The 14,612-nt window shown below is 40.2% G+C and overlaps 1 protein-coding gene across 1 annotated transcript in view; it reads left to right on the forward strand.

Moving 5' to 3' along the window:
* The window catches only part of LOC111347495 (uncharacterized), a 32,863-nt gene that overhangs the window by 14,183 nt on the left and 4,068 nt on the right, over window positions 1–14,612 (forward strand). Inside the window, exons 7-14 of the mRNA XM_088751114.1 lie at window positions 41–117; window positions 1,561–1,696; window positions 1,965–2,183; window positions 5,574–5,799; window positions 7,003–7,097; window positions 8,111–8,196; window positions 8,966–9,013; window positions 13,650–14,201. Coding sequence (XP_088607240.1) covers window positions 41–117; window positions 1,561–1,696; window positions 1,965–2,183; window positions 5,574–5,799; window positions 7,003–7,097; window positions 8,111–8,196; window positions 8,966–9,013; window positions 13,650–14,201 — 1,439 coding nt within the window. The remainder of the gene's footprint in view (window positions 1–40; window positions 118–1,560; window positions 1,697–1,964; window positions 2,184–5,573; window positions 5,800–7,002; window positions 7,098–8,110; window positions 8,197–8,965; window positions 9,014–13,649; window positions 14,202–14,612) is intronic.

Raw genomic sequence — 14,612 nt, forward strand, 5'->3', positions numbered from 1 at the left:
GCCCTTTTTCATTTGCGTATTCTTTTCTCCCGTTTTACAGACGAACTTCCTGAGAACCAGCGGCAATTAGAGGCAAACGAGAGTCCTCAAATTATACCAAATCAAGTTCCACTTAAGGTAAAAGTTCACTCACTTTTTCTCCCTCGTAATTCAAGCTAGTAAGGGTCGGCGGACAGCGATTCTAAATATTTAAGTGAACAGCATTAAGTCAACTGCTTACTGATGTAATTTCACCAAAATTTTGAGGGTCTGGACCACTTTTTGCATAATTTTCATTGGTAAAAGATTGACACAGTGTCGGTTATCACATGTTCATTTCTCATGATCAGTACAGCAAATGGTCGGGGGCAACATTTGATTCTGCAGTCTAATCCTGTAGGCGAAGTTACTCCTGAGAAGGACTATCATAGGTAGTGGCGACTGAAACTAGGACAACGTTCCCTAGCAGAAGTCATCATCAGAGTCAAATGAAGAGTAATTGTCAGTCCAGTGTTGTAAGTCCGGTTCGTGTAAACAACTGATTGGTTAGTTTTGCCGTGATGTTATTGGCTATAAGACTCGCATGGTGTAGGTTGGTTGTGTTTGGTCAGTTTCGATCCCATGGTAATGTAAGTTTGTTTGTTTCTTCTTTATGTAAATGTTTTGAATTTGTAGGGTGCTGGTAGTTAACAATTATTGGACGAGGTTGAGATAAATATCGTGATTTGTCCGTGGCGAGCAGATCAATTATTTGCCGAAGCCTTCGGCTTCGGCAAATAATTGATTTGCGAGACACTGACAAATCACGATATTTTGCGATAACCGAGTTCAATAATTGTTTTATCGTTCGATCACCGAGTTTGTTTTCAATTTTTTTGGGGAAGCGGCAAGCGAGTTTGTTTTCAATTTTTTTGGGGGGGAAGCGGCAAGTGCGCGCTGCTGCCAGAAATCAAATGGTTTCCTCCTCAATTCCCACAAGAGCGACCACAAGAGCGTGGTTACTACTGCGCATGAGCAAAATATTATTTGCAGGTAAAACGGAGTTAGACGGAAGTACGCATGAGCAGACCATTATTTGCAGGCAGTTGTTTGCAGGTCACGTGGTGGGCTCCCAGCCAATGAAAATGGGGGAAAAATCCATCGAATGATAATTGTTGATATCCGTTGAAGGGAGTCCGTTTCTGATTAGAGCAGCAGCTCTTCAGAATCTATTACCAAGGCATAATCCGTAAAATATTGCACAATCGGCTTTAACTGGATATTTTATTTATGATTGGTTCCCTCAATCCGGCCATCAGCCCATACTCCAAATCACCTTGAATGGAAAGTATTCAACTAAGTATTGTTGAGCTAAATGACAACGAGAATAAACGGTGCCTAACTTTGATCTTTCGGGAATTTTCATGGGATTTTACAATTAACACTTTTCTTTTTTGTTTGCAATTTTCGCTGATATCTTTATTTCGGCTTGGCTCAGTCTCTCGTTTAGTACTTGTATGTAAGATTGCGCTACGTGTAAATTATTGGCAAAAACTGGGACATCAAGCATTCTGTCAAGAACTTGTAAACGTTTTCTTTCAGTTCCCGATGCCACCATTTTGTATCATATTTAAAGAAAATCTTAAAGAAGATTCAGGAAAAGCTCGATTCCAAAAATTGGGAGAAGTGAAATTACACAAGGTTGCTGTCAACAAATTTTTTGGAGATATACTTCCAGGTATGTACATGCATTTTCTTGAGTCCCCTTAAAAAATTGAGCCTCAGACCTTCAGAGTGCGCGCTCCTGTGCTTTCCCACCGAGCCACAGAGACTCCATGGTGAGCTAGGCCATTACAAGGGTCATAAGTGACACCTCCTTTCTTCAATTTATTCGCACGAGTACGCGACATTGCTGATCGTAACAGTATGCGAAATGCATGTCACTGCCTCGACGTCCCGCTATTTATTCTCAATTGTAACCTAGACCTTGATATCTTTTTAAACAGAATCTCCAAGAGAGGGCCTTTTTAAAGTAACAATCGAGTCACAAAATGGAGACTTCCTGGGAGAGACAGAAATCATGTACTTAGACATCGTGGAACAAGTACTGAAAAACGTCGTCACATACCAAGAGAATATGCCAATGTTCATAAGGGCTGCCTTACCATACCTAAATGTGAATTCTGGAAGAGGTAGCTGTGACACTCCAAATTCAATCCGCGCAGGTAAGGTAACTAGTCCAACGAAGCCTTAATGCGTTGCTTAAATTTAACATTTTCGGTAGCCTAACCCTGACGGAATGTACCACGTTTTTTCTGATCCTATTCCATTAAATTGTCGAAATCGTTCTATGGTTCCATTCTATTTATTATCTCCATGAACGATTTTCCTTCTTCGATTTCCAAGTCAGTTGTTGACATCTTAACAGGTGATAATACATTTAGCACGTCAGTTGGAATTTTAAATCTATTAGTTATCTAACAAAGGTTGCAAGAGAACATAATTAGTTCCGCCGATTGGACATCCGAAGATAGAATACAAATTTTGTATTCAATACTTCTAAAACAAAATCTCGGCTAGTATCTGTTAAGGGGTTAGGGAATAAAGTTCCAAACGTAGCTCTTAATGAGAATGAGCATGTCACTTAACAGAAGCTCAGGGGTGAAGATAGACAAGAAACTAAATTGTTTTCACTGCTTGTGAAAGGACTTTTGAATGTCAATAAGATGTTGGAAACGGTGAAAAACACAACAGATATAGCCAGTGAATCCGTGAGCACAAGGTTTTTTGTAAGGAATGTTCCTGGTACAAACGACACAAAAACGTTTAACTGAATATAACCATAAAAATTTCCTCTTTTCAGAGGGTTCTAGATCCGAGTATTGAAAAACTCAAAGAACGTTTTTAACTAACCAAGCGGACACTGAATGTTCGATGAAACTAGGAATCCATTAGAATAACGTTAACTATATTCAAAGTGCGGGTTCCCTGGTGGCTTGATTATACGCCCCGGTACGATTGTGATCTTGTCATAACTGCCCTTGATTCGCTTGGTGCTGCTGTACTCCTGTCGGCATCGAACATATTCATTTGAGTTTCTTTTCGGCTGCTGTTATAAATTTCCAGTGGCAGTGTGTGAGAGGCAAGCCCTTGATAGTCACTTGGTATGCTGGCTGAATTTGCAACAGGTACCAGTGGCCGAGGTCGCTGCTGTGCTAAGATGGCGCAGCGTTGTTTAATGTCAGGCTTATTTCGCCTCAGTCGTCTGGTGCTCTTGGCCCTGTTATTCGAAGGCCGATCGATTAGCACTAACCCAGGGTTAAACTAAAATCTGGGTTTCTTTCACCCTTCGTTCAGACGTCTCTTTTTGGTATATTATTCTCTATTTTTTAGAGCATCTTATCATCAAGTTGTAGACAAAAAGAATTCCACTAAATTTTCTTTAAAAGCTTTCAGATCTGAAATCAGAGTGCACACTAACCCTAGGTTATCTTAACTCAGCTTTAAACAACCCGACCCTTATTATTTATCTTATCATAACGAATCACGTACAGAGTCTTTAGACTCAATGAACCCTGGTTTCCAGTCACTTCAATGACCTATCATCCTTGAACCAGAAAGGTCGACTAAGCAGATAGATCTTCTTGTCACGCTTTGATGGCTTCAGATGTACTCATCGGTTATCGCCAATCCGTTCAGGAAGGTGCTGTCTGGACCGTGCAGAGGCAAGTATTGTTTCATCTGTTGATAAATAGCCCCCTCTGTGAAGGCAGAGTGTCACCCAAATGATGTGTCCAAATATGTTAGAATGGCCTGGGCTATGTCAATGTGATCTGCACCCAGCTTTTCTGCTTAAACATTATTCTGATGGTATAGAATGGTGGACATTACAAGTGGGATGTCGAACTCTACTTGTCAAAAAAGCGCTGGGATCTGTCCGATCTGAAGCACTGGCCATTTATCGAACACTATTCTTTCAGCGGTTCCAGACTTCTTGAAGATGTCATGCAATATTCTCGTAATGTCCTTCAAGTGTTGCAGTTTCTTTGATGATCACTGAGTTCCGGGTGAACTGATTTCCTTAAATCCGTTTTTGGTAATTTATCGGTTGGGTCACGTGTGTATAAACTTGTCAACGATAAGGGATTGAGATTTGTCTGGAAATTCACCTAAACGATATATATTCCTTTAGTCTGTCGAAGAAAGCTGTGGTATTTTCGTCGGTCATCTGCCTTCCGTTGTAGAATTTTTCTTTATTCTCGCGGTCGAAGGTGGAGTGAGCTAGGCATGCCGCTAGCTGATCCAGAGGAGCTATGGATGCTGTCATTCGGAGTTCAGGGTCCTAATTTTGTCTCACCTCAGTCACAGACTAAGTAGGGGCACCAGCCTAGATGTAAATGTGATTGGGTTTACCTGAGTCAGATCTTGAAGGGAGAGGTCCCTTGGTGATTGTTTCTACTTCTTTCCTCTACAATCTGAATTGAGTTAAGGGTGTTGCGAGTGGTCCACTCGACTTTGGTATGCGTCACGCATAGGAACACCATATAACTGAGATACGAAACACATACTAAGCATGTCACAAAACAGATCAAGGAGAATGTAGACTTATTAATGCAAAAGTTTTGCATGAAAACTTAGCAAATTTGTCACGAACCACTTGCCTGGGGAGTGATTTTCTTTAGAGTGCCATGTTGTAGTTTTTATCGCGTTTGGTAGGCTTGAAGGTCATTAAGGTACAATCGTGGCTAGACTTCAGAGGTAATTAATAACTAAACAAATATAGGTGAAGAACCCGCGAGCACGAACTGAATTACACGTGAACGATCTAATATCTGTGAAAAAAGTATCACAGAGGATTGCATTACTTAATAAGATTAATGAAGCGTACCTTACCTGGCTTTCGCAGTGCGTTACCTTTCCTTTATTCGTTCAATATGCCGTTTATGTTGTAAGGATCGTGTGCAAGGAGTACGGCGTAAGAAGCGAATGTGAAACGAATGTCCAAGTTGTTAAAGTGGGCAGCTTCTTTTACTCATGTCGAAAATACCGATTGTCCGACCTACCCAGAAGAAGCTAACACCTCGAAATTCTGACTCTAACAGCAAAGCCATTCGTTAAAGGAACTCTAGATCAATGTGCCTCCCAGTACAACAGAGAAACAGAAGGGACAGTACTTTTTGATTAATTTTTGAAAACTTTTGCCACAGTTTTGACTCAAATTAAATGCCATGTCTACAACATCCCCTTCCTCCCCCCCAAGAAAAAAAGTAATACAAAATAGAAGTAATATTGTATTTCAGACTAAGAATGCCGTACGGAGCATCTATCAAAAGTTTTGCAAACAACCTAGTTCTGCTCACCACTGAGTCTCTATGGCTCAGGGCTAGAACGTCGGAGCTCAGAATCCGAAGGTCTGAGGCTCGCCTCCTCATGGGGACTTTTTTCTTTGTCCCACGCTCGTGACAAGACACAACTTCTTTCTTTTCTTATTTACTGAGCTCAAATTTACCATCCTTCTAATTCTATTTACAACCAAATGACATGATTCATTGTCGATGTCAATTAAGGTTTCAGTTTCCCCAGGGCTGACTTTAAGTTTTAAATTTGTGTTTAAGGGATATCTGGTGAACAGAAAACATCATTGTCAGTTCAGCTGCTGCTGCGGCTGCTTTACAAAGCAGCAGAAGTAAATGCTAAATGGTTCATTCATCTTATCTTCAACCTACCTGCTGGGAGAATAGCCTTTGATTCCTACAAAGAAACATCTTGGTTACCGGAGGACGTTGCTAGCTCACAAGGCCACGAAGAAATTGCACAATACCTCAGGGATGTGAAAAAAAGGTAGAATAAGTAGAATAAGTAAATGAACGCCGATGCTAAACAAACTAAAAACAAACGAAAGAGAACAAACACTGACATCGTCCAGATTTAGCTTCCGCGTTTAGTCTACGATACTTAGATATTTACTTCGGTTCTGGATTCTTAATATTCACTCGACATTTAAGTGCACCAATTGAAAACAGTCTTTGAAATTTTTTTGTTTCTCGGTTACATAAAAAAAATTTTGCTCATGCATGCTTACCCGTGGTTTTGAAGAAGCATCACAAAATTGGCGCCACTGTCTACTGCGCAAAGTTAAATATGGCCGCCGATCGAAGGCAAATAGCATCTGTGTTCGTCGGGCTTATTTCCAGTCTTTTAGCTTTTATGCAGCTAAATGTCGCTATACTAAATGCTCATATAAGTTCTGCTAGAAGGCGGCTAAACATCTGCAATCTCTTTACGTTGTCTGCCGGACAAAACCACTGGCCGAAACAACTTAAACGAGCAGAAAAGCAATGCCGTCCACTCATTCTTCTTAGCTTTCCTTCCTGATTTCGACATGTTTTTAAGTGTTTGAACTGGTGCACGTAAACTGGAAAAAAAAAAAATGCCGCGGCAACTGCTCCGTAACCAGTGGATATAGAGTCGTCCTAGGTACTAGAGTGAATCCGGAGTGAATCCGGATACGTGTGGACGGGCGAGTTCGATTTGAATACGCTGTGATCACATAACGTGTGGACGCGGATATTTTCGTATCCGGAAAGAAAAAGTTGCGGATTAAAAAATATCCGGATACGTGTGGACGGAGCCTTAAGCGCACTCATTTCAGTCAACCTGACATTTGTTTGGAATAAACGCTGTATATCTTACCTCTGCATACACGCGATAAGATAAAAACGACTAAGAGGAAAGCAAAAGAACACTGGCCTCATTCTTACTTGTAGCTCTTTTTAAAAGTTTTGGGAGATGATGCTTCATGAAAAGCAAGTGTAATAAAAATGAAAAAAAAAATTAGATTCATTCCTATTTTAGTAAATTGTGGTCATCTCGAGAAATTTCTAACTTACTCTGGTACGATAACAAAAATTCTGTTACCTTGGATCTATGTAATTGCAGTTTGAAACATTTTTGGTATATCAAAATACTTCTTTTCCTTTTTCTGCAATGATTGTTTTTTAAACTGAAATTTCAAAATAAAAGTGTGTGGTTTTTCATCGACAGATTTTCTATAAATGAGGAAGGGAGGGAAGGGCGATCAAAAGATATTGACTGGCAAGAAATCATGGACGCTATCGAACCAACAGAGACAGAAATTAGTAAGTGTATGTACCTCAGCCATGTGTGTGCAAGAACGCACCAGGGAGTAGAGTGAACTAACCGAGTTCGAGGTGCGTACCGTAAAATGCAGACCGAGCTTTTTCAGCTCGTATTTATAGCCCAAGTGTGAAGCGCGCGGGACATAAATCCGAACGGGAAAAAAAAAAAAAAAAAAAAAAAGACGAGGTTCTGAAATTTAATGCACAGACCGAGAAAAGGAGATTAGTTATATATTTGTTATATCTCTGGGTTCAAATGGACGCGGGAAGCTTCCAATTCAGACAAACTTTAAATTTAGTGGACCGTAAGTAAGGCCCGCTAAATTGACCAACAGTGCATTTTATAGGTGTGTCGCCAAGCCTTTAGACAGGAGTGAGGCTTAAGAGTGACCTTGTTATGATACAAACGTTGCTATTTTTTAAATGTAGATTTTTTTGTTGTCATGCTAACTAGATACTGGTCTCTATCACAACAAGATCACCTTCAGCCTCACTCTAAATCTGTCGTTGCTGGACAACAATTGTACTTGGCTGTTTCGATTTTTTTAGCAACTTCATTCGCTCAGGGTACTCCAAACTCAACTCACAACAAAACACGAGCATGTGGCCCATGGCAACAAGCCGACCCCGTCAATCCTCATGGTAACGCAGAGAAAAAAAATATAAATGAAAGTACAGGAAGTGGGAGGGACAAAATCAAAGGCCTGCCAACTAAGTACACAAATGTAAAATGGCCTATTGTCGCGCGTAGTAACTGAGAGATGTGGTAATCTTACAGGGAGATGTTTGTTGTGCTCTTTCAGTTTATTCATCCAAAAATTAAAGAGTTATTTTCCGAAAAATTCAAGAGTTATTTTTCGAGAACACGATTAGCAACCAGAAATGCTGTACTGACAATATCAAGATCTCATTCGTGCCATAAAAGTACCAAATGAACTCACATTCGTGCGATTTCTTGTGGTTAGAACATGTTCAATCGAAGTGAAAAGGTTTTGTGCTTTTTTCGATTGTAGTGGATGTAGATGAAGACCTTTGTGGTATGTCTCAACTAAAGATAGCCCAGGGGGCAGGAACAGCTACGATTCCGGAATCAAAAGAGGTAGTTTTTTTAACTCCACACATAGTACCCCCTACTATTCTAAGTTCACACTTTTAAGTCTTGAAACAGTCTAATCATGATCAGCTATTCTGTAACAATTAACAAATGGTAAACACCACAGCGTACACTATTGAGTTATGGATGCACGCGGGAGGTTGCTAAGCACGAAAGAAGCGTAAGAGTCGCTCGAGGCGATAGCCGAGAGCGACTCTAGCTTCTTGAGTGCTTAGCAAACCTCCCAAGTGCATCCATAACTCAATAGTGTACGCTGTGGTGTTTACCATTTGTTTTATAACATAACATTGATACATTGTAGCTAAAGAGTTCCCTTTTATTTAACAAATCTTACGCGACCAGAAAAAACAAGCGCGTGCGGAAAAATAGTCTTTGCATTTGCTCACGTCAGCAGCGTACACCCATGGGCAAATGGGGGACGCTAAATTGACCAATCAGAGCGCGCGCTTTACATTGGTTATGTTATAAAAAGAAATGTTTCATCCTTAAACTGTACATGCATGACTGTACCAAAGCTGTGAAATGCACTATTATTTTACATTTAGGGTTTGAGCTCTTTTACCTCCTGGAACATGTAAAGTGACTCGATCTATAGTCACACTTAATGTGGTTTTATTGTGAGCCAGAGCCTACTATGACAGGTCATGGTTTTCGACCGGACTTTTTTTAAAAAAAAATGCCTTCTAGCCATGGTAATTTTATGAAACAATGATGAATTTCGCTCATTTCATAATTGTCTTTCTATTCCGGCTAGGGCGAGGGCCTCCACATGATCTGCAACCCTATAACCGAAGAAGCAAAGGTCAGTCCAACACTAAAATACTCAATAGTTCTGGGTGTATCTGGTTTGGGTGTATTGGAACAACCTTACGTTCGGAGGTAAATAGCAAAGGTTATTCGGAGTTTAAGTACCAAATCAGAGCCACCTTCAACGCTATCCACTGTTTTAGTAACAAAGGATATATCCAGGTACATGATTGATGGTTTATAATATGCCTGTGGAGTGTGAATGGCAGTGTCCAATCTCGAATTTTTTTAGCACATTTGGAAGCAATGTTTTATTTTGGAATTTAAAACCAAAGCTAAACAAGGTCAGTGCCACAATTGCGGAAATTAACACTGTATTAAATCTGGAGCCTACTTAAACTCCCAAGATCTCACAAGTAAATACGTGTTTTTGACCAGGCATGTTGTTAAGATGACTGGATATTAGCCGAGAATGAGGCTAATATCCAGCCGTCTTGACCGAACAAGCCTTGTCAACAAAGGAGTTATTACATTGTTAAAAGATTTTCCTTTGATAAGTGAACAGTTAGATGATATAGCGTTAAAAAATTGGTTTTAACTCAGTTATTCCGGCAAATTTTACAATATTTTCAACGGCAAATCCCGCACGAGTTGCCGGAATTTACAAAGAATATTCAGAGTGTGAGTAGCCAATCAGACTGCGCCTTCAACACTATCCACTAATTTAGTATAAACTAGTTTAACAACTATATACCAGAGGTGGAGGTAGCTCGTAGGGCGCGCCAACTGCAACAAAATTGCTGACGCGATACTATGCGGATTATTATGACATTGATACTTATGATGTAGTTCGTGGCGGATTATTATCAAATGCAGTAGCTGCAAAGTATGAAATTGTAAGTACGGTACGTGACTGATTCAACTTGTGATCGTTGGCTTTTAAGGTCGTAATTATATAACACGCGAGGGGAATAGTCCCTGCGATAAGTCGCGAGGACAAGTCCCATCCTGTGAACCAGCCATTTTTGCCACAAAATCTGCTCGCAAGGACTAAAAGTTTGGTCCCCTCGTGTGTGCCGACTTTTAGCGCAACGCACTCTGCTTCTTGTTAAAGACGGGGGTAATTTGACACTGAATTACGGGTGACAAACCGAAGGACTCAACCGCTAACGGTGTGACCTTTGGGTTTAATTAGTAGTCGTAGGTCGTGGGTACAAGTCGTGGGTCGTGGGTCGTGGGTGTGGGTACAAGTCGTGTCGGCAATAGTTAATAATAAATGGTCATTAGTTCATATTAAGTGATACTAAATTAATAGTACTAGCACTGATAATTTTTCATGGAAATTGCAGGATAACAGTTTTTCGTGAAAACTGGCTTAAACCGTTATTGTTTCTCTTCCTTTCTAAAAATTATCCAGTAAGCATCTCAATTCATTACTACGCGTGGAAACATGACTGTAACTAGCTAATCATCATTCTGGGCCTCAGGTCTCTCTATTCCAACAAGTAATCTAATAGCTTTTATCTTTGTTTCGTGAAATGGTGATTTCATCAACCTCGCTCCCAGGGCATTTTAACCTCGTTGGGGATGGGACGGGAAAAGGCCCTGGCATCGATTTCAATAAATTATGTAAAAATTGGCCATTTAAAGATAATTTATGTGTTATTCCGAAATTGAAATGGCGGAAAGTATGTACACTCCGACAAAGGTTTCTCCTAGAAATTTGGTTTGCAGACTATTTGTATTTTGACTCGCCTTACGCGGCTCGTCAAAATATGGCACAACTCGTAAAAAATACATATGTCTTATTAGACGTTTTGTTCTGTAGTATCGCTGAGTATTTTTACGAGTTGTGTCGTATTTTGACTTGCCCGTAGGGCGAGTCAAAATACAAATAACGAGTAAAAATACTCAGCGATACTACACAACAAAACGTCTAATAAGTTATTTATTATCCAACACGCCAAACTGTTGTTTCTGCGGGCGAATTTCGCGGATATTTATTTACGGGGAGTGCGTGACAAGTATGCAAAGCGGAACGGAATTGGCGCGTTGTTGTGTTGCTGTTTCTATTTTCTTCACGAAATGAAGAAATTTTCTGGGTCGTCAAGCTGTTTTTCTTCGTTCGATTCATCAAATGAACTTGGATCTATATTTTCCAGCCATTCTGACTCTTCGTCGTCGGAAATATGATTGAAATTGTCCGCCACCATTTTTTTTTTTTGTAACTACAATCCAATTCTTAACTTGCAGGATGCAAGAAAACCAGTTTAACCAGTACTACAATAGACGAGTACAAATACCGCGTGATATTTGTACTCGTCTATGGCGTTATTCGCACTCGTCTAGATGTAGTTGGATAATGATCAGCGATACTACACAACAAAGCGTCTGATAAGATATATTTATTATAAAAAAACTTTAAATTACTTCAAAACGATCCAGAGACTGGCACTATCTTTTCCACTCATTTCATTCAAACACGACAAAAACACGGGCAATTTTTTGGTCAGGAGTTCTTTCCAAACTAGTGACCAACCCGGCACTTTTGAATGCACTCGCGCACGATGCAAAACTTGTCCTTTCATTCTCAACGCTGAGAAAATATCGGGACCCAAACAATCCATTAAGATCACTGATCACTTCACGAGCACCTCCGCCAATGTAATCTATTGCATACACAACTTGCATTTATTGTAAAAAGATATGCATCGGCGAAACAGGAGGACGACTAAGAGACCGATTCCGAGAACACCTTCGCGACTTAGAAAGGAATGGCAAGGACGCATCAAAACCAGTCGCTAGACACTATAATTTACCTAATCATTCTGAGCAATCTGCGGTCTTTCCTTACCGTTTAGGTAGCTTGGAAAGCCGCAAAACTCTTGAACAAAAGTTTATCTTTCAAATCGGCACTCTCAATCCCATAGGTGTCAACGAATGCTTTTCATTCTACTACTTCATTCGTGTTTTTCTCGTCATCATGTTCCCACCAAAGGCGTAGCTCTACTTTCTGCATATAAACACACAGACAACCCACAATTCCTTCTTTCGCCCTGACGAAGAGCTCACGCTCGAAACGTCAGCTTTTTAGCTCTTTACGGTGGCCAATTTACAATTTCAACTTATTTGATACAACCAAATTATAGAGGAATGACTGCCTACAAACTGCCAATAAAGGAATGTTATTTGAATATTAATGAGCCCGGGGACGGGCAGTTAGGTAAATTTTTATCGTACGCAACTAGTATTCTCCGTTCCCCCACTCCCCCCGCGATAAGCAATAAATATACATCAGTCCCTGAAATAGTTTAAAGAACAGTTTGTGTGCTGTAAAACTATAATATTGTTTGTTTACTAAGTATATCATTTGTAAGCGGGATTATACAAAGCTATAATTCAAAGGACTTGTCAAAAAAAACATATGATGTGGCAAAATTTACTTCAAATTTTTTTTATATGGTAAAATATGAAGCTTTGTTTTAGTACTTCGGAAAGGAAATTTTAGTAACAGTGGGCATTCAAATAAGCAAAAAGAAATCTTGGATCCTTCTCCTCTGCTGAGGTGCATGAACGTCGACGCCTTTGTCGCCGTCTATAGACCGATTATATCGATTATAACCCCCCCCCCGCCGTGTATACGCCTCCGTCTGTCTTCTCTTGTTTTTAGAGACGGGAACTCTACTAATTAAAACTGGAATTTGAAAAAAAATTTTTCGGAACAACAATTTTATTATTTGTTTTTAATTTTCGAAGATGAACTTTGAGGGGAAAGTCTAAAATTCCGGTTTGTTACTTTCCGGTTTCATTCGTGTTGTTAGCTTTAGTTCTGTTCTAAATGTACTGGAATAAGGGGCCGACCATTTAATTCTTGAGGGGAGGGGGGTGGGTGATTTTGAAAAATAAATTTCCTCCAAGCGCTTGTTGGAAGAAAAAAATTGCAGGCACTCCAAATGTGGGAGAAAAAAAAGAGCATTTAGAACGGAAAATATCCTTCCCAGCAGATTGCTAGAAAAAAATTCTTGACGACCAGAAATCACCCACCCCCCTTCAAAAGTTAAATGGTCGGCCCCTAAATTCGATTGATCATGAAGTTTTAAAGCTTATAATTAAGAACCAGTAAATGCAAAGCGTATTTTGATCAGCAGTCATGTAGCTCGTCTCGATGGGTTTTTTCTATTCCAGTTCTTTAGTTTATAGGCCCTAAAGCTCCTTAGGAAGTTGCAAAAGCTTAGGGTTTATAATAGGTAGTTTACGGTAGTTCATGCTTTTCACGAAATTGACCAGGTGGTTGTCAAATTAGACTGCAATTACGCGTCAGAATTTAAATGAAAACGATATCCTGTCCAGCAAAGTTTACCCTTTCCCCCTTTACTGACCCAATAGAAGACCAAGTAAGGCCTGGTCTTGGATTGGCTAATTATCTAGTTTAACAAAGTGAGACGAGCAAGAATGTTACTTAAATGTGTGATATCCCTGGTTTCGGTTTAGCCTCGCGTGAGGTATCGCACAGACATCATGCAGATCATGACACAACCGAAGTCCGACCAACCCCTTCTCTCTCCTCTCCCATGTCCTCCGCTCCTTCAAGCTCTTAATTAAGAATCGTCCCTTAAACTTGGCTAAAGCACTTTATAATTTACCTGCATGGCAATAGATATCCTACTATATTCAATTTTTTCTCATTCAAGCTTTACATGGCCACTGCTCCAGAATACACCAACGAACAGCTGAACTATTTCCGTGTCTGCCATCTCGTCACTAATATCATTGCCGAGGGTCTGCGAGCAATCTTTAAACAGGAATGGGATGGTCGTTACAAGACAACGTTAGGTGAGTGGAAAGACGAGCCACAAAATGGTCTGGACTTCAAGAACAGTGAATCTCGGCGCAATCAAAGTAGATACACGCATCTACTGGCCACCATGGTCAACGGAAACAGAGCTGAATGGGATTGTGGCATGCTGTTTTACGCCATCCTTTTCTCCGATTGTATCGGGAATGGTCTGAATCCCAGTAGAAAATCAAAAGTGGATGATCTTAGAAAGTTCCGTAACGAATATTTTGCACACGTGCCACATGGCAATCTCTCAGATAAAGAGTTTCAAATTGCAATCAAGAATGTTGACGTGTCCTTCCGAGCTCTTAACCTCTCCACGGACCAAATTCAAGCGATTCAAAATGAGGAAAGCTTCCCCACCGAGGAATTGAAGAATGTGTTGGGGGAAAAGTCTAAAATTCCGGTTTGTTACTTTCCGGTTTCGTTCGTGTTGTTAGCTTTAGTTCTGTTCTAAATGTACTGGAATAAGGGGCCGACCATTTAATTCTTGAGGGGGGGGGGGTGGGTGATTTTGAAAAATAAATTTCCTCCAAGCCCTTGTTGGAAGAAAAAATTGCATGCACTCCAAATGTAGCAGAACAAAAAAAAGAGCATTTAGAACGGAAAATATCCTTACCAGCAGATTGCTTCAAAAAAACTCTTGATGACCAGAAATCACCCACCCCCCCTTCGAAAGTTAAATGGTCGACCCCTAAATTCGATTGATCATGACGTTTTAAAGCTTATAATTAAGAACCAGTAAATGCAAAGCGTATTTTGATCAGCAACGATGTAGCTCGTCTCGATGGGTCTTTTTATATTTCAGTTCTTTAGT

Source organism: Stylophora pistillata, chromosome 2 (genome assembly GCF_964205215.1).
Source record: "Stylophora pistillata chromosome 2, jaStyPist1.2, whole genome shotgun sequence".
Classification (NCBI taxonomy): Eukaryota; Metazoa; Cnidaria; class Anthozoa; order Scleractinia; family Pocilloporidae; genus Stylophora; species Stylophora pistillata.